Source organism: Oryctolagus cuniculus, chromosome 18 (assembly GCF_964237555.1).
Source record: "Oryctolagus cuniculus chromosome 18, mOryCun1.1, whole genome shotgun sequence".
NCBI classification, from domain to species: Eukaryota; Metazoa; Chordata; class Mammalia; order Lagomorpha; family Leporidae; genus Oryctolagus; species Oryctolagus cuniculus.
Genome location: NC_091449.1, coordinates 2,496,894 through 2,516,954, shown reverse-complemented (window position 1 = coordinate 2,516,954; position 20,061 = coordinate 2,496,894). Strand labels below are relative to the sequence as shown.

Sequence of the window (20,061 nt, the reverse complement as noted above, 5' to 3'; positions counted from 1 at the left end):
GTGAGAAAATAGATTTTCTGTTGTTTAAGCCACTTGATCTATAGTATTTTGTTATGGCAGCCTGAGATAGCTAATACAGTTACCATGTAAGCTTATAATTTATTACATGGTCCAAACTGGGACATAAAAAGTATGAGAGTAAAAGAGATACTTAACTGCCCAGGGCCTATGACAACAGGTATTCAGGGACAGTCCTTGGCAACATGGGATAAGTGGTCATACTTCTTAGGTAATAGATTATTGAATAGGAAAAAAAGTAACCTGCTGTAGTTCTAAGAATTCGATCATGTGACCAGTGAACATATGCTGACCTATAATACTTTCCAAGACCAGAAATCCCTTGACATAATGTAGATAATGTTGTAGGAAGACTCCATGAGACAGAATTGCTGGGTTGGTATTCATCCTTTCACTGAGCAAAACACTATTTTTATGCTGTGGGTTTTTAAAAAAAAATTTAAATATTTATTTGAGAGAGAAGGAGGTTTCCATCCACTTGTTTACTCCCCAAATGGCTGCAACAGCCAGGGCTGGGCCAGTCTGATGCCAGGAGCTTCTTCCGGATCTCCCACGTGGGTGCAGGGACCCTAGCACTTGGGCCATCTTCCCCTGCTTTCCAAGGCCATTAGCAGAGAGCTGTATTGGAAGGGGAGCAGCTGAGACATGAGCCAGCACCCATATGGGAAGCTATGCCACAGTGCTGTGGTATTAAAAACTTACATTGGCTCTTTGGTAGGTCAGAAGTGCTGTAGAGAGACTAACTGAAGGAGCGTCTCTGATTGAAAAACTGTCATTGAAAGGGAGTGGTGGAATCCAAAGCAACTAAACTTGAGTAGCAGCATCTATAGCACCAGACAGAAGTAGAAGTGATTGTAATGGGCATCTAGATCAAGTTGGTTTGGCCCACAGACGACTCTCGTGCCTTCTAGTTTAGTCACCATGGAATGTAGGCATGAACTCACCCAGCAGCCAGTGATCTTACTTGGCTCATTTAACACAAGTTTCTATTTCTGGCCAACGAAGACCATGCAGGTTGCCTTATTGTAGAGGCTGTGTTCTCAACAGGGACACCGTCTCTACCCGTAGGGTGAAGATTGATGCTTGGGGTAAAAATCTTAACTATTATGATGGTTTGTAGCCCTCCAGAGTTTAACACTACCAGGTTGTCTTTAATATTTCATTTCTTCTATTATGGAAAACTTAAATTTAAATGTAACAAATGTAATTGTTCCCTTTGGGGTCTCTTTTGAAAACAAAATTGAGAGACAGTTTACTAAAGTAACATCCTCCAAAATGTATTGCCAGACCCGACTTTTATGTCATCATTCACTGGTTACTCTTGAAGGACATATTGTGCAGGTTTCTTTTGATTATCCCCAGTGAATTTGGTCAAGTAACTCTATGAAGTAAAGGGAAACACCAAGTCTTTTGGTGACTACTGTATACTTGCTGCCTGTTAACCTGCCTTCACTTAGCAATATTTATTAAGTGATTATTAGTTATACTGTGATAAATACCATTCTATCAACTCTTGAAGACCTAGAATATTATTGATGTACCCAAAAGGACTCCTATAGGAACCATATGAAGAGTGACTTCTAGTCCAGTGATACTTATCCTGGGATTCTCTCTCCTGAATTGTGTTGGAAAGGGGAGAATGATTTAAAAAATAAGCAATGAATCCAATTTTATTCAAACCTACTCGTCTCCTTATTAGAGAAATCAATACAGGTTTTTGGGATGCAGATTTCTATGCAGCAAATGAATTTTTCTCAGCTCCAGTAAAGAGGATACCAGAAGCAGTCTGCTTTCTCCTACGAAAGACCCAGCCCTGCCTTAGTCATAATTCAGTTTCAGAAACTGTGCCCCAGTCTAATGAAACAACACCTAATCTTTCCTAACTCCTTCCTTCCAAGCCAGCTACTAGGTTCCCTTTGCCTTCTTCTGCCAGCACCTCAGCCAGTAACGGATCTTTACAAGATGACGTGACTCAAACCTAGATGGTTGCACCATCAGTCATACTGTCTTTATTAGGTTGCTGCAGTTTTCTTTTAATGGTTGTATTTGGACTTGGAAATACTGGGGGAAAGTGCCCTGGAAAAATAAAGACTCCAGACATATTCCCTTCTCCTACCTCCATCATGCAGCACTAGCTCCATTTCCACTTGGTAACCATGATCAATCTCTTCTCTAGTAATCTACTCTTTTGGTGCAGGGGATTGAGGAGCTGTGAATGGCTAGGTAGCAGATTTCCAAACCAGCTGAGCTCAAAGAGAAGTGGGAAGCAAACATTTTACATGGATTTTTAAAAATTGTGGTAAAATACTAATTGTTAATTTTAGGCATCAAGGAATACCCAAATAAGTATACCCAAATGAATCTATGAGATTGAGATTGTTTCTAGAAGAAATTGACATTTGAATCAGTGGGCTGAACAAGGAGTCTCTCTCTCTCTCCTTTCTTCTTTCTTCTTTCCTCTCTTCTTTCTCTCTTCTTTCCTTTTTCCTCTTCTTGAGCTGGGACACCCTCACTCTGCCCTTGGACGGAAGAACTCCGTGTTCTTTAGGGACCTGCCCCAGCAGCTCACTGGGGGCTCAGGCCTTGGGCTGGGAATTACACCATCAGTCTTCCTGGCTGTGAACCTGTGGACTTGAACTGCACCATGCTACTAGCTTCCTTGGTTCTTCAGCCTGCAGACGTCTGTGTGGGACTTCTCAGCCTCTAGAACCCTGAGAGCAGAATCTCTGATCTGTAGTAGTTCGTATAGAACACAGAAGCCGGCACCGTGGCTCACAAGGCTAATCCTCCGCCTGTGGTGCCGGCACCCCGGGTTCTAGTCCCGGTCGGGGCGCCGGATTCTGTCCCGGTTGCTCCTCTTCCAGTCCAGCTCTCTGCTATGGCCCTGGAGTGCAGTGGAGGATGGCCCAGGTCCTTGGGCCTTGCACCCACATGAGAGACCAGGGGGAGGCACCTGACTCCTGGCTTCAGATCGACGCAGCGCATCGGCTACAGTGGCCACTTAACCAATGGAAAAGGAAGACCTTTCTCTCTGTCTCTCTCTCTCACTGTCTAACTCTGCCTGTCAAAAAAAAAAAAAAAAATTTGTCAGAATGAAACAGACATCTTGTGATTTGATTGTTGTCTTTAGCCCTTGTTTATACTCCTGTGGAACTGGGGTCTTTTTTACTTGTTGAATATTTTGGTTAGTGGTGCTTTAAGTCTGTAATTATGGAGTGGATTTAAATTATATTTTTGCAAAAGTTAAAAGGGATGGAGGGAAGTATAGTTATCTTCTTAGAATTGTGCCTATAAAATACAAGAAATCTGTTCTCTTTATATTAATAAAAATATTTCTAAAAAGATACCCACATCCCACATTGGTTTATCTGCTTAAGCTCCTGACTGTAACTTCCAACCAATGCAGACTCTGGGAGGCAGCAGATGATGGCTTAAGGAATTGGGTTCTTGCCAGTCACAGGGGTATCTAGATTGTGTTACCAGCTCCTGCTGTTGGCTCTAGCCCAGGCTCAGTCTAGACCAGACCACTGCAGGAAATCAGGGAGTAAATTAGTGGATGAGAGCTCTTTCTACCTCTCAAATAAATAATAAATTTTTAAAAATTAAAATGGGCAAAGGACTTGAATATATAGTTGTCCAAAGAAAATATCCAAATGATTGACAGGTTTACAAAAAGGTGCCCAACATCACTAATCATCAGAGAAATGCAAATCAAGACCACAATGAGATATCACGTTTCACTTGTCAGGATGGCTGCTAGCAAAAAGATAAGAGATAACAAGTGTTGGTAAGGATGTGGAAAAATTGGAATCCTTTTTATACTATTGGTGAGAATGCAAAGTGGTGGAGCTACTGTGGGACAGTATGAAATTCCTAAAAAAAATAAAAATAGAAATTCCATATGATCCTACAGTCCCCATCTGGGTATCCAAATAAATAGGATTGCAAGTTTTTAACACCAAGACAAACCTATCTTCTAATTTGATTTTTCCATCAACTTGTTGAACTGCCCTCAAATATATCCAAAAGAATTGGAGTTGGGATCTCAAGATATTTTTGCTTTCATGTTCATTGTATTGAGACTCACCATAATTGAGAGGTAGAAACAGAGTCAGTGTTCACCAACAGATGTGGCCATCTGGGGAATGGAACCAGTGGATGGAAGATCTCTCTCTTTGCCTCTGCCTCTCTGTAATTCTGCCTTTCAAATAAATAAATAAATAATTTAAAAGATAATATATTTACAGGGAGATAAATGAAATATGTTTTTAAGTTTATGTACTTGTTTTCACTTATTTGAAAGGCAGAATGACACACAGATAGAGAAAGAGATGGAGATAGATATAGATTGTCCATCTACTGGTTCATTCCCCAAATGCTCACAGCAGCCAGGCAGGGCTGGGAAAAGCCTAAGCTAGGAGCTAGGAGCTAGGAACCCCATCCATATCTCCCACATTGGTGGCAGTGATCCGAGTGCTTGAGCCAATCTCTGCTGCCTCCCAGGGTGTACATTAACAGAAAGCTGGATCAGAAGTGGAGGTAGGGGCCAGCACTATGGTGCAGTGGGCTAGGCCGCCTCTTAAAATGGCACCGGCATGCCATATGGGCACAGGATGGAGTCCCAGCTGCTCCACTTCAGATCTAGCACTCTGCTTATGGCCTGGGAAAGCAGTGCAAGATGGCTCAACTGCATGGAAGACCTGGAAGAAGCTCCTGGCTTTGGATCAGCCCAACTCCAGCCATTGTGGCCATTTGAGGAGTGAACCATGGATGGAAGACCTCCCTCTCTGCCTCTCAAATAAGTAAATAAATCTTTTTAAAAAATGGCCTTGGGAATTGACCCCAGGAACTCTGATATGGGGTGCTGGTGTCCCCAGCAGCAACTAAACCCACTGTGTCACAACACCTTCCCCAAAATATTTTTAAAATTTATAAAAGAAGCCGGCGCCGCGGCTCACTAGGCTAATCCTCCGCCTAGCGGCGCCGGCACACCGGGTTCTAGTCCTGGTCGGGGCGCCGCATTCTGTCCCGGTTGCCCCTCTTCCAGGCCAGCTCTCTGCTGTGGCCCGGGAGTGCAGTGGAGGATGGCCCAGGTGCTTGGGCCCTGCACCCGCATGGGAGACCAGGAGAAGCACCTGGCTCCTGGCTCCTGCCATCGGATCAGCGCGGTGCGCCGGCCGCAGCAAGCCGGCCGCAGCGGCCATTGGAGGGTGAACCAACGGCAAAGGAAGACCTTTCTCTCTGTCTCTCTCTCTCTCACTGTCCACTCTGCCTGTCAAAAAATAAAAAAAAAAAAAATTTATAAAAGAAGTAAATCTTGTCACATGCTACAACATGGATGAATCTTGAGGACATTATGCTGAGTGAAATAAGCCAGACACAAGAGCCAGCATTTTGGTGCAGTGGATGGAGCAGCTCCTTGTGACACCAGCATCCTTAATCAGAGTGCTGGCTTACTAGTGGCTCTGCTTCCAAACCAGCTCCCTGCTAACGCACCTGGGAAGGCAGTCAATGATGGCCCAAGTACTTGCCCACCCAGATGTGTGATCCAGATGGAATTCCTGGCTCCTGGATTCAGCCTGCCCCAGCACTAGTTATTGCAGCCATTTGGGGAGTGAACCAGTGGGTGGAAGATCTTTGTCTGTGTCTCTCTCTCAGAAATAGATGTTTTATTGTGTTCTTACCACAACACACACACACACACATACAGACACCCCAGCTGTAACAGCCTCAGACAGAAACAACCCAAATGTGGCATCCAAACTGCAGTTCATCCATCCCCTGAAGTAACACTGTATGAGAAAGTAATAAACTATTGGTACCTATAACAGGTAGCTGTATCTCCAGAGAATTACATTGAATTTTTGAAAAGCCAATCCCATAGTGCGCATACTGTATGATTTTGTTTCTCTAACATTCTTGAGAAAACAAAATTATAGATCAGGAGGACAGATTACAGACAGTCAGGGGTCTGGGGGAAGGTGGCTATGACCGTGAAAGGACAGCAGGAAGGATCCTTGTATTGATGGAAATGTGCTGAATCCTGACGTGACAGGATCAATCTCCTATCTGTGACATTGCAAGATGTTGTCACTGGGGGAGACTAGGTAAAGCATACACATGGCTCTATTATTTCTATATTATAACTTCATGTACCTGAGTCTACATTTATCTCAAAATGCTTTTCAAAAAAACTGAGGCTATTATTTATTTCTTTGTGTTTACTCACACATCCAGTGTTTTTGTCTTTGTAGTTTACCACTAACAAATTGACTGCAAATTTAAATATCTAATAGGTTTTTATTTGTAATTGCACATCACCTTGTTCAATAAAGTAGCAGGAAGGACCTGATGGGTGTATCTGAGTAGATACCTTGATAGGCTGAATAGAGAAAAGCAGAAATGGAAAATAAAAAGTGGACTGGATGTTTCACAATAGCTTGTCTTATTTTAAAAGGGGGGGGGGCTGGCATTGTGGCGTAATGGCTTAAGCTGCCTCCTGTGACACCAGCATCTCATATGGGTGCAGTTTAAGACCCACCTGCTCCACTTCTAATCCAGCTCCCTGCTAATGCACCTGGGAAAGCAGCAGAAGGTGGCCCAAGCGCTTGGGCCCTGCACCATGTGGAAAAAGGTCTGGCCTGCCTGGGCATTGCAGGCATTTGGGAAATGACCCAGAGATAAAAAAGCTTGCGCTCTCTCTCCCTCTCTAATTCTGCCTTTCAAATAAATAAAAAATAAAAGTTTTTTTAAAAAAAAAAAAAAAACTTCAAAACACAGGGGATTTCTTAGACTAGCAGGCAGGTGTCTGTTTCTCTACTGACTTCTCATTAGGTCAGATACACAGCTTAATTTGGGTGACTTCAGCATCAGTACTGTATTTCCATTGTGATCTCGTCTGCTGAGCTCACTGCAGCAGCTCAGTCCAAAGCACTGGCCTCATACACATTTTATTTAACACTCACTGTGCTCATTCGTTTCTATGCAAACAAATATGCACGATTATTATCAGGCCCAAAGCTGTCCAGGGTCATCCCTCAGGGTGGTCAGCGGCTGTCTGCAGAACCCATAAGCTTCCTTTCTCGGCCTCCTCACACCCCGCAACCTCCCTTCTAGCCTTTCTAACTTTCTCCCTCTCTCTTCCACACACTGGTTCACTCCCCAGATGCCCACAGCGGCCAGCGTTGGGCCAGGCCAAGGGCAGAGGCTGAGAACTTATGCAGGTCCCACGTTGCTGGCCCAAGGACCTGAGCCATCACCTGCTTCCTCCCAGGGCGCGCATTAGCAGGAAGCCGGAGTCAGGGCGGAGCAGGTGCCTGAGCGGGATGAGTGGCGCGCCTGGCCAGAGGCCAGCCCCTGTCCTCTCTCCATCCCTTTCCTCCTCCTCAGCCCCGGTTCCACACGTTCCCCATCACCTCCCGTCTCCCTCCCTGCCGCTTGCTCCCCTCACCCGGGCGCCTCCAGTCCTCTCTCCCAGCTGCTCCTCCCTCTCCATCCTTCTCTGCCCCCTTCCCCCAGTTTTTTCTCGCTTCCTATGCACCCAGACTCCTCGGCCTTAGCCAGCGAGGCCTCTGGAAGACGCAAGGGCGCTGTTGTCCCGCGCCGGCGCCATTCGGCTCCGTCCGGCTCAGTTCAGCAGGAGGCGCTCAAAGGGAGGCGGCGGCGCGCGGCCTGCTGGGAAATGTAGTCCAGCACCGCCAGCGCAGGCGCACTGCGGCCGGGCGGGCCTAGCGGGCGCGGTCATTGTCCCGGCGGCGGAGCTCGCGGGTGAGTCCGGCTGCTGGGCGGGGCGGAGTCCCGCCCACACTCTACCTGGGAGGCAGACCCCAGCCCCAGAAAGGGTGGATCCCCTAGAGGGCTTGTGGGCTGAGGGAGAGGGTGTGCGGGCTGGGGGAGAGGTGTGCGGGCTGAGGGGAGAGGGTGTGCGGGCTGAGGGAGAGGGTGTGCGGGCTGGGGGAGAGGTGTGCGGGCTGAGGGAGAGGGTGTGCGGGCTGAGGGAGAGGGTGTGCGGGCTGGGGGAGAGGTGTGCGGGCTGAGGGAGAGGTGTGCGGGCTGAGGGGAGAGGGTATGCGGGCTGAGGGAGAGGTGTGCGGGCTGAGGGAGAGGTGTGCGGGCTGAGGGAGAGGGTGTGCGGGCCGAGGGAGAGGTGTGCGGGCTGAGGGAGAGGTGTGCGGGCTGAGGGAGAGGGTGCGCAGGCTGGGGGGAAAGGGTGTGCGGGCTGGGGAAGATGTGTGCAGGCTGAGGGAAGAGGGTGTGCGGGCTGAGGGAGAGGTGTGCGGGCTGAGGGAGAGGGTGTGCGGGCTGGGGGAGAGGGTGCGCGGGCTGGGGGAGAGGGTGCGCGGGCTGAGGGGAGAGGGTGTGCGGGCTGGGGGAGAGGTGTGCGGGCTGAGGGAGAGGTGTGCGGGCTGAGGGGAGAGGTGTGCGGGCTGAGGGAGATGGTGTGCGGGCTGAGGGAGAGGTGTGCGGGCTGAGGGAGAGGTGTGCGGGCTGAGGGAGAGGGTGCGCAGGCTGGGGGGAAAGGGTGTGCGGGCTGGGGAAGATGTGTGCAGGCTGAGGGAAGAGGGTGTGCGGGCTGAGGGAGAGGTGTGCGGGCTGAGGGAGAGGGTGTGCGGGCTGGGGGAGAGGGTGCGCGGGCTGGGGGAGAGGGTGCGCGGGCTGAGGGGAGAGGGTGTGCGGGCTGGGGGAGAGGTGTGCGGGCTGAGGGAGAGGTGTGCGGGCTGAGGGAGAGGGTGTGCGGGCTGGGGGAGAGGTGTGCGGGCTGGGGGAGAGGGTGCGCGGGCTGAGGGGAGAGGGTGTGCGGGCTGGGGGAGAGGTGTGCGGGCTGAGGGAGAGGTGTGCGGGCTGAGGGGAGAGGTGTGCGGGCTGAGGGAGATGGTGTGCGGGCTGAGGGAGAGGTGTGCGGGCTGAGGGAGAGGTGTGCGGGCTGAGGGAGAGGGTGCGCAGGCTGGGGGGAAAGGGTGTGCGGGCTGGGGAAGATGTGTGCAGGCTGAGGGAAGAGGGTGTGCGGGCTGAGGGAGAGGTGTGCGGGCTGAGGGAGAGGGTGTGCGGGCTGGGGGAGAGGGTGCGCGGGCTGAGGGGAGAGGTGTGCGGGCTGAGGGAGAGGGTGTGCGGGCTGAGGGAGAGGTGTGCGGGCTGAGGGAGAGGGTGTGCAGGCTGAGGGAAGAGGGTGTGCGGGCTGAGGGAGAGGTGTGCGGGCTGAGGGAGAGGGTGTGCGGGCTGAGGGAGAGGGTGTGCGGGCTGAGGGGAGAGGTGTGCGGGCTGAGGGAGAGGGTGCGCGGGCTGAGGGGAGAGGGTGTGCGGGCTGGGGGAGAGGTGTGCGGGCTGAGGGAGAGGTGTGCGGGCTTGGGGAGAGGTGTGCGGGCTGAGGGAGAGGTGTGTGGGCTGGGGGAGAGGGTGCGCGGGCTGGGGGAGAGGGTGCGCGGGCTGAGGGGAGAGGGTGTGCGGGCTGGGGGAGAGGTGTGCGGGCTGAGGGAGAGGGTGCGTGGGCTGGGGGAGAGGTGTGCGGGCTGAGGGGAGAGGGTGTGCGGGCTGAGAGAGAGGTGTGCGGGCTGAGGGAGAGGTGTGCGGGCTTGGGGAGAGGTGTGCGGGCTGAGGGAGAGGTGTGCGGGCTGGGGGAGAGGGTGTGCGGGCTGAGGGAGAGGGTGCGCGGGCTGGGGGAGAGGTGTGCGGGCTGAGGGGAGAGGTGTGCGGGCTGGGGGAGAGGTGTGTGGGCTGAGGGAGAGGGTGTGCGGGCTGAGGGAGAGGTGTGTGGGCTGAGGGGAGAGGAGTGCGGGCTGAGGGAGAGGTGTGCGGGCTGAGGGGAGAGGTGTGTGGGCTGAGGGGAAAGGGTGTGTGAGCCGAGGGAGCGCAGCAGACAGGAAAGCTGTTCCTGGCTGTGAGGGCGCCATCCTGCAGAGTCCTCTCATCTTGCGCATGCACACAGGCACGTACTTGTCCTGGTCCTCCTGGACCTCTGAGGGCGGCCCTGTGAGCCTTGCCCATCTCCTGGTGACTGCCGTGGCCTGGTCTGTGCTGTGGGTCTCTATCTCTGTCTATGTGAGTCTGCCCTCTGGCTGCCCACCTGTCTCTGAGTGTCACTGGGAGTGAACCCCTCCAGAAGCCCAGCCCCGCCAGTGTCTCTCTCCCTATTTTTGCACTTGTCCTGCTGTGTCCTGGTGGATGTATTTGTGCGGGTGCATCCGAGTGTGCCCCTTCCAAGGACAGGTCTTCTCACCCCCCACTTCTAGGGTAACCCTCGTTCCAATTCCCAAGCATTTTCATGGCCCTCAGAAACCTGCCTGGCTCATGGAAAGCTCTGGAAGGGCAGGAAGTGTGTGAGTGATTGGGGGGGGGGGGTTCTTCTATTTCCCACAGGACTTTCTTAAAGGGGGGGGCAGACTTCTGGAAGAGTCCTCTTCCCCTGCTCCTTATGACCAATGAAGGATTGATTTATTCAGGGATCAGGCCTTGAGTCAGTGCTGTTCTGAGCACTTTGCAGTAACTACCTCATTTATAGGCCTCCCAGTAATTCTGAGGGGAACCATCGTCATCCCCTCCTACAGATGGAGAAACTGAGGCTTGAGGATATTAAGTGGATCACCAAGGCTGCACACAGGCATCTGGGTTCCAGAGCCTTCATAATTCTCCACCAGATGGATGGAAGATCCCTTTTTCTTTTTTCCCCTTTCTGCTTACCTGAGATTAGGTTGCAAGATTTTCCCCCAAAAAACTCTCCCTTTAGAAACAATGGAAAAGGAAGGAAGGACATTACAGAAGATTCAGAGGGGAAGTGGAAGGAGGAAGCCACTGGCTTGGCAGCCACACAGATCTGAGGCCATACTGGGTCTCAGGTCCCTGGCCATCCTTGGCAAGTCACTTCCAGGACCACTTTATGACATTTAAGGGCACTTTGCTTTCATGGGCCCCCTGCTCTATTACAGAGAGAGAGAGGAGAGAGAGAGAAGAACACTAAAAATGTTATTTTGTGATTCCATTAGTATAAAGACAAATAAAATACAGGCTGGATTAGAGTCATCATTTTCTTATGATTTTAAAATAAATTAAGATCTTCCAGTAGGTTCCTATAGGTGACATGGGTCCCAAGCTCTGTGCTTTCTGAGTAAGTCAGCTCTGATAAAGAGCCAGTGTTGTTGACCTCATGGAATGGGGTGAAAGTCAGACCACTAACTTGGAAGGAATAAATAAAATTTACTTGCAAATCAAATTAAGTTTGTTTACAAATTAAGTTCTGTTAAAAAAAATTCTTGGCAGTAATACAGGGTTGCAGCTCCCAGGGAAATAATTCAATGGAATAGAAAAAAATTAGTAACCTCCAGCTCCCTTGTCATTCCCACTCCAGCCCCTTGAGACACCAGCCTGGGTTCATGTCACAGCCTTCCCCAGATTAAAAATGTTCACCAGAAGCAGCCACATCCATGAGTACTCATTTGTTTCTCACAAAGGGTTGAAATTTTGCATAAAACCATGTAACTTCCTTTTCTCACTTAGTGAAACCAAAGGCCTGTCAAGAGATGTGAAACCAACTACTGCTTCCTAGAAGTGACCTGGCAGCTCATAGGATGGATTCCCCACTATTTATTCACTCTCTTTCCTTTAGAAATGTTTGTTAATTTTGTTTTCAGATGTTTTTTGGTTTAATGCTTGGCTTGGTGTTTTATTTTGTTTTGCCTCTAGGAATGGTGCTGCAATTAACTTCCTTTTTTCCTCTGTATAACCTTTTACACGGAGCTTTTGTTGCTATGGGTAGATTTCCAGGAAGAGAGTCATTGGGTTATGAGGTTTCTGTGTTGCCAACTCACTTCCTGGAAAAAGTTGAGTGACTCACAGTGCTTCAGCTGCGAGTGAAAAGGCATGTTTCCTTGCATTCTTGCTGATGCTAGAAGTTCATTTATTTATTCAAGTTCATGTTTGGGTGCCTTTTGTGTGCCAAATAGTGTCCTACATGCTGGAGGTACAATAAAACAAAATGATAGTCTCTACTCTGTGGAACCAAGACTAAGCCCCCATGTTTCAGTCTCCTAAAATTGCCACTAACCTATGCCAACTATCCTTTTTCATTTTTTTTAAAAATTTACATTGGTCACTGATTTTTTTTAACTTAATCCAGCTTGGATTAAAAGGACACTCTGTGACTACTGTAAATAGAAACTGAACATTACTGTGAAAAGGGTAAAGCCATGTGGTTCTAATGAATTTGGGGGTGACAGATAAGACACATGAGTAGCCACTGACTTTCTCCCAAGCCTGTCAGAATTGAAAGAGAATGGGGCTGGGATATGTTTCTACCCAGTGAGTCTACTCTTTGAATCTCTAGACAGCTGTGTCCCACTCTTTGGGAAATATGTGACTAACATCAACAGGAATAATGACTGTACATGTTTATTGAGCTCCTACTATGTGCCAGGACTGGCTCCTTATGTGTATCTAGTAGTTGAACCTCACATGATTTCATGAAGTCTTGGGGGAAGTCCCCAGAGGGTGGAAGGGCACTGCTAGGTCATCTGGAAGGGTCTTGGTCCAGCACCCAGACCCAAGGAGGGGATGAGGGAGAACAGCTAGGAGAAGGTAGGGATTCTGCTTCCCCAGCTGCCTGTGAAAATGCATTTGGGTGTGTGTGTTTGGGGAGTATCTGTACCAGTATATGTGGGTACGCATTTGGGAGGCAGCCTAGCCTAGTGGGTAAGCATATGCACTCAGCTGGACATGCTCTACCTCACTCGAGTGTCTAGCAAGGCACTGTTTTGTTTCTTTATTGAACAACTGTCTTATTTCTTTGGGCCTCAGTTTCTTCATCTGTGAATTGGTATGGATAGCAGTATCTATCTTGTAGGGTGGTTGGAAGATTAAATGAGATATATTTATCAAGTACCTTGCATGCAGTGAGTCCCAAAAATGTTTACTGTTGATGTATATGTGTGTATCTGTCCTGTCTGCATTTGTAAAGCAGGCCAAAGCCCATTCTCTCATGTGCTTCCTTCCTTTCCCCCACCACCACACAGCCCTGCACCTGCTAAGGCCCATCCTCCAGTCCCCTGGCCATCATGGGCAGCGGAGGGATTGCTGCTCAGCTGCTTACTGACGAGGCCCCGGTGAGTCCTGTTGCCCTCTTGCCCTCCTTTCCAAAGACATGAGCCCAGAGGGCTGGGCTTCTACCCTCAGAGGACCCTCTACTGCCTGAACCCCTACAGGACCCATGTCCCCAGCTCATCTCCTGGGGTCTGTGTTTGCCCTGATGAGAAGGACAGGCCAACATCCCACATCTGTTCCTGACCCTGGCTGTGGGGGGCAGGGTAGCTTGAAAGTGGGCATCCCTGCCCTCAGGACTCTCAGGAGACACAGGGGGAGTACCTGGGAGTGAGCAAAAGAACCCAGGCAGGATAATGCTAAACATGTCATGTCTACCAATGGGCAGGCAGCACTAATGGCCCTTATGAGCACCCATGTGAGCAGTGAAAACAGAGTATATAGGCCCAGCTCATCTAAGATAGTGGGCACCTACAGAGAGAGGGAAGAGGAGGCAAAGGGTATAAGGCCAGGGCACATGGACATCTTCAGTTATAGCCATGAGGTTTATATCTTTCTCTGGGTAGTATCCATGAGACTGTTGTATTTTTCTCTAAATCTTCTTCTTTGCCAGACATAATATTTCATTATAAAAATAATAATATATAAATGCTGGTTCTATAAAGCTGGCAAAATAAAGTATCAGTAAGACAACATAATTCACCCATAGTCCTACTTAAGGGTGACCATGTGGACACTTGAATATTCATTTATTTTCTCCCTTCTCTGAGGAATTTTTTAATGTAAGAGAGAGAGAGAGAAAGTCCTCCCATCTGCTTGTTCATTCCTCAAATATCCCCAGTGGCAGGGATTGGGCAGGTCATGGCTAGGTCAAAGCAAGGAGGTGGGAGCTAAGTCAGGTCACCCAAGTGATCTGCCATATAGGGAGCAGGAACCTAACTACTTGAGCCATCAGTGTTGCCCCCCAGGGTTTGCGTTGGCAGGAATCTGAGCTAAGAACAAGAGCTGGGCATCAAATCCAGGAACTCCCATGTAGAACCTGGGTGTCTTAACGAGCATTTTAATTGCTAGACTAAGCCCCACTCCGAAGATTATTTTTAAAAGTTGACCAAATACTGGCTCTGCCATCTTAATCTTGGGGTGTTTTTCACCCAGCTTTGTGCAGTAGAAATGTCCTTCTGCCTTTGAAAACTTTATAAACATCACTTGTTTGGGCTGCATAATCAGTGTACCCCAGTGTTCATCCAGTACTCGTGACTTTGACTTTTTAAAAATCACTTTATGGTAATGTAAATAATATAAAAGTAAAAGAAAATTTCTGATAGGTAAGGAAAAGCATGAACAGAATAAAAGCCTTAGAAAATCAGAAAAACATAGCTAAGATAATCAAATTCACCCACAATCTTACCTCAAAGGATAAATACTCTGGATTATTTACACCTTGGATTATTCCCTCCTTGGATATGCATATTGTTTTTGCAAAATATAGAATCTCTCTGGATAAGCATTTTTATATCCTGCTTTTGCATAAAATATTTTATACTGAGCACTTCTCCACCCTATTAAAAACTCTTCTGTGATATCTGTCTTGATGGCTACATAAAAATTTTACCTATTGGCCCTGTCCTGGTTTACTTAATGGTTCCCTTCTTGTTGGACATTTATTGGTGCCCAGGTATTCATGGTATAAACGGTGTTAGAAAGGACACACTGAACATTTATCTTCTCTTGAATTTTATGTGATTTCTCTAGAAGTGATTCTTGAAAAAGAATAATGGGTTGAATATATTTGAGGCCTTTCCTAAGTCTTTGAATGCCTTTCCACATTATCTGTGGCAGTATATATTCCCAGCAATGTGAAGGAGACAGCCTCCACTAGCTTACACTGGCCATTGTCAGGTAGTTGTTCTGCTTGGAGAATATAAAGGAGAAATGGATATATTGACAGATGGATATAGATGACAAATGATATAAAACTTGAGTGTTATAGGGTTCAAATGATGTCAAATGATCTCTATCAGTAGCATTGTTATTATTAGTGAGGTTCAATTTTTACTAAGTATTTATTTTTTCATCATTTCTGTGAGCAGACCCATCTCTTGCTTTATCAGCCTACAGAAATCTTAGTATTAAAGATTTTAGAGAAATGTATGTGTATGTATGTGTTTGTGTGTGTAAATATTTGTGATGAATATTCTTCCCAGGTTTGCTTTTTGTTTCTTAGTTATTATGTTACTCTGTTTTTCAGTACAGAAGCATTTTGTATTTTTAAAATCAAATCTGTTAATGTCTCCTGTTATGGTATCTTCCATAGTTTTTAAGCTGTGAAAAGATTTCTTCATCCACAGACAGATAACATCTATATTTTCTTTATGCCATTTATCATTTGAATGTTAACAATGATCTTTTGAATCCACCTGGCATTTATTTTGCTCTATAAATGTGTTGGTCAGGTTATGTTGACTATGTTATGTTGGTATTTTATATTTTCCTTTGTTTAATACAATTGTTGAGATAAATTTTGCATACCACAAAGTGTACAATTCATTGGTTTTTGGTGTATTCACAGAGTTGTCAGCCAACATAATCAATTTTAGAACATTTTCATCTCCCCCCTAAAAGTATCATGTATTCATCAGCATTCAATCCTGTTTTCCACCATGAAGCTCTAGCTCTTGGCAAATACTAATTTACTTTCTGTCTATATAGATTTGCCTATTTTGGACATTTCATACACATGTAATCATATAGTATATAGTCTTTTGTGACTGGCTTCTTTCACTTAGCAGAATGTTTATGGAGTTCATCCATGTGGTATCACAAATAGAATATCGCTTCTTTTCATGATTGAATAATATTCCATTGTATGAAAATGCACATTTTATTTATCCATTGGTCAGTTCATAGACTTTGGGTTGTATCCTCTTTTGCTGTTATGGATAATGCTGTCATAAACATCTGTGTACAGGTCTTCATTGGAACATGTGTTCGCGTTTCCCTTGAGAGTATACCTAGGGTTGGAATTGCTGGGTCACATGGTTAGCTCTGTTTAACTATTTAAGGAATTGACACATTATTTTCCAAATGGCTGCTCCATGATGTCTTCATTTTTAACTCATCTGTGATTCTTTTCTTGATTTCTTTAACCTACATTATTTAGAAGGATTTGTTGATTGTTTTTATTTCAGTATGGTTGGGATTTTTGGCTTAAGCTTTTTTTTAAATTTTATTTATTTGAAAGAGTTACAGAGAGAGATGAAGACAGAGAGAGAGGTCTTCCATCTGCTGGTTCACTCTCTAGATGGCCACAACAGGCCAGAGCTGTACCAATCCGAAGCCAGGAGCCAAGAGCTTCTTGCTAAATGGCCAAACTCAGATTCAAAGCAAGACATCTGGCTCCAGCATGCAGCATGCTGCCTCTGTCAAGGTCCCACTGTGTGTCAGGCACTGTTCTAGCATTTGGGAATTCAGCAGTAGACCAGCAGATGGACAACCTCACAACCTCCCTGCAAAGTGGGTGCTGTTATTCTCCCCACTTGACAGAGGAGAAAACAGAAGCATGAAGAGGTTAGGTAATTGAAGGTTTCGCTTTTACACCTTCACCTAACTTGTAAAGGCCAAGCCACAGTTTGCAAACTGATCTTTATACTCCTCAAAAACATGCCATATGAAGACATATCCCCATATTTTTTTCTTTCTTTTTTTTTAATGAAGTGCACACCCTCCCTGAGTACATCTTCCATCACTGCATAGAGGTTTCCCAAAACTCAGCAGCTTAAAGAAACAGGTATTTTATTATTTTGCATAGTTTAAGGGTGTTCACAAGGTTGTGGCCTGTTGAAGGCTCCACAGGACCTGAGAATCACTTACTAGGTAGTTCATGCATGTGCATGCTAGTGGGAGGCTTCAGTAGCTGGACAGGTGGGTCTGTCCACAGGACTTCTCATAACATGGCAGCTGGTGAGGTGGAGAGAGAGACAGAGAGAGAGAGAGCGAGCGAGAGCGAGAGAGCAGTGTTTATAACTTTTTCTCTTTGTATTGTGGCAAAGTACACATAACTTAAAATTTTCTAGCTTAACTATTTTTAAGTGTACAGCTCAAGACATTACACATTCATAACGTTGTGTAACCATCAACACCATCATTCTCCCTATTCTTTTGCAAAAGAAACTCTATATCCATTGAACACTAACTTTCCATTCCCTCCTCCCTATCCCTTGGCAAACACCATTCTATTTTCTACGAATTTGTCTACTCTGGGTATATCAGGTGAATGGAATTATATAGTATCTGTCCTTTGTGACTGGTTTATTTCACTTAATAATGTTCTCAAGTTTCATCCATGATGTAGCATTATCAATCTTTTCAAGATGCAGTAGTATTCTATTACATGAAGAGACTACATTTTGTGTACCTTTTCATCTATCGATGGACACTTGGGTCGCTCTAATCTTCTAGATGTTGGAAACAATGCTTCTGTGAGCATGGGCTTACAAATGCAGAGTCTACTTTCACCAAGATCATAATCAGATTCTGTCACTGGCCTGCTCAGACCTCCAGAAGAATGAATAAGGCATCAGCTTAGCCAGGATCTAAAGGAAGAACATTCTAGGCAGAGCAAACACAAGTGCAAAGGCCTGGGTATATTCAGAGAGCAAGAGAAAGGCCAGTGGACCAGGGCAGAGCAAGTTTGGAGAGGAGCAGGTGTGAACAGGGTTAGGGATAGGAGGGCAGAATAAAGATCCATATTTGGATAATACAGGCTGTTCATGAGAAATTGATGCCAGCAGAGATTAGAAGCCAGGACCTGGAGCTCATCCCACTCATTGCCTATGTGATCTGGTTCAGGGACCTACCATCTCCATGCCTGGGTTTCTTTATCTCTACTTTCTTACCTCCCTCCAGTGACCCTTCTTGGCCAAACCTAAGGAGCATTCAGCTGGTAAGGCAGAAATACTCGTGGCTAGCATCACAGGCCCCGCATTATAACACAGAGCATAGGAGGAAGGCTTTGGGGATAGAAGATGATAGCTTATTAATAGGCATAATATTATTTTAATAGTATCACTACCTGCCTTCTAGGCCTGACTTCAATCAGTAAATGAACTAGTATGTGTGAAGCACTCTATTAGTTTCCTGGGTCGCTACAAATAAGTTCCACAGACTGGGGGCTTAAATGACAGAAATGTGTTACTTCCCAGTTCTGGAGGCTGGCAAAGTCCCAGATGAAGAGACTGGCAGGGCCCAGCTCCTGCTGAGGCATGGAGGAAGGTTCTGTTCCCCATCTCAGTTCCAGCTGGCTATGGCAGCATCACTCTAACATTCTCTCTGTGTGTATGCATATTAGTCAGTTTCCTGTTGCTATAACCAAATACCTAAGGCTTGGAACTTTATAAAGAAGTAAGGTTTATTTAGCTCTCAGTTCTGGAGGCTGAAAGTCCAACAAGCATGTCAAGGGCTCTCGAGAGCCTCCTTACCTGTGTCACTTCATGCAGATGGCGTCATGGTGGTAGGGAGAGATCACACAGCAAAACAGGAATCCACAGCACAGGGAAGAGGCAGGTTTGCTCTTTTTTTAAGATTAATTTATTTATTTGAAAGAGTTACACAGAGAGAGAAGGAAAGGCAGAGAGGTCTTCCATCTGCTGGTTCACTCCCCAGTTGGCTGCAACAGCTGGAAATGTGCCGATCAAAGGCCAGGAGTCAGGAGCTTCTTCTGGGTCTCCTACATGGGTGCAGGAGCCCAAGGACCTGGGCCATCTTCCACTGCTTTCCCAGGCCATAGCAGAGAGCTGGATCTGAAGTGGAGCATCTGGGACTCGAACCGGCGCCATATGGGATGCCAGCACTGCAGGCAGGGGTTTTACTCACTATACCACAGCACTGGCCCCTTGATTTGCTCCTTTATTATCTTTTATTATTGCTCTGTTAAGAACTGAATCAGGTTCCTAAGAGAATTGCATTAATGCCTTCCAAGGGTGGTGCCCAAATGATCTAATTAATGGCTTCCCAGTAGTCCCTGCCTCTTAAAAATCACACCAACAGGGCGGGCACTGTGACATAGCAGGTAAAGCTGCCACCTTTGATGCCATATGGGTGCCAGTTCATGTCTCAGCTGCTCCACTTCTAATCCAGCTCCCTGTTAATGGCCTGGGAGAAGTGTTAGGCCCATGAATGAATTTAGGTGTTAGGCCACCCATGAATGAAGCTCCTGGCTTTGGTCCAGACCAGTCCTGGCCATTGCAGCCATCTAAGGAGTGAACCAGCAGATGGGAGATCTCTCTCTCTCTCTCTCTCTCTCTCTCTCTCTTTCTCCCTGTGTCTCTTCTTTTCCCTCTCTGTAACATTTCAAAATAAATAAATATTTAAAAAAAACAGCCCATCTTGATGCCACTACAATGGGGTCCAAGCTGCTAAAACGTTAACATCAAGGGACCCACTCAAACCATAACAGTATGCCTCTGTTTGCAGATCAGGTCACATTATTGAGGTTCTGGGGTCATATCTTCAACATATGGGTTGGAAAGGCACATAATTCAACCCATAACATCCATTTAGAATAATAAGTGAGAGGTGGGTGTCATCAGTGTCTCCCATGCTGCCATATTCATTTAGACATTGGTTTATGATGTCTACTGGGAAGGCACAGCTTCTACCACATGGGTTTCTTGTAATTTTCCAGTAGTCTGGTTTGCCTTTTAAGCCTCAGGTCTTAATCCAGGCTCTAACTTCTAACAAGAATCTCCTTGCAAGGACACCTTATTAATTTTCCTCACTGTACTCAGTGTCAGCCTTTCAAAGTCTTCTTGGACACCAAAGCTGCTATTAGTTAGGTGCCTTATGAGCTCTGTTGATTTGTTCATTATTGAATTCACCAAATTACATGTGCTTTGGTCTTTGCTTCTCTAATGAGGAACTAATTCTTGAACTTTTCCTGTCCGTATCCCAGTGTCTAGCTTAGTGCCTGGTGCTTAGCAGGGGCTTGGGGAAGTGAGATGCATGGTGAATTCCATCCAGGAT

At 46.8% G+C, this 20,061-nt stretch overlaps 1 protein-coding gene across 5 annotated transcripts in view; it reads left to right on the top strand.

Annotated features, from left to right (window-relative positions):
• The window catches only part of LOC100345548 (zinc finger protein 470), a 108,116-nt gene that overhangs the window by 54,690 nt on the left and 33,365 nt on the right, over window positions 1-20,061 (top strand). Inside the window, exons 1-3 of one of the 5 annotated variants that reach the window (XM_070063422.1) lie at window positions 7,007-7,330; window positions 7,563-7,785; window positions 13,017-13,106. The exons of 1 other annotated variant lie outside the window; for it this stretch is intronic. Coding sequence is in view for 2 of the 4 variants with exons in the window: in XM_051837152.2 (XP_051693112.1) it covers window positions 13,059-13,106 (48 nt within the window). In the remaining 2 variants the exon portion in view is untranslated. Of the gene's footprint in view, window positions 1-7,006; window positions 7,331-7,562; window positions 7,786-13,016; window positions 13,107-20,061 lie in introns of those variants that run through there. 3 more of the 5 variants (XM_051837152.2, XM_070063423.1, XM_070063421.1) reach the window with 3 other exon arrangements.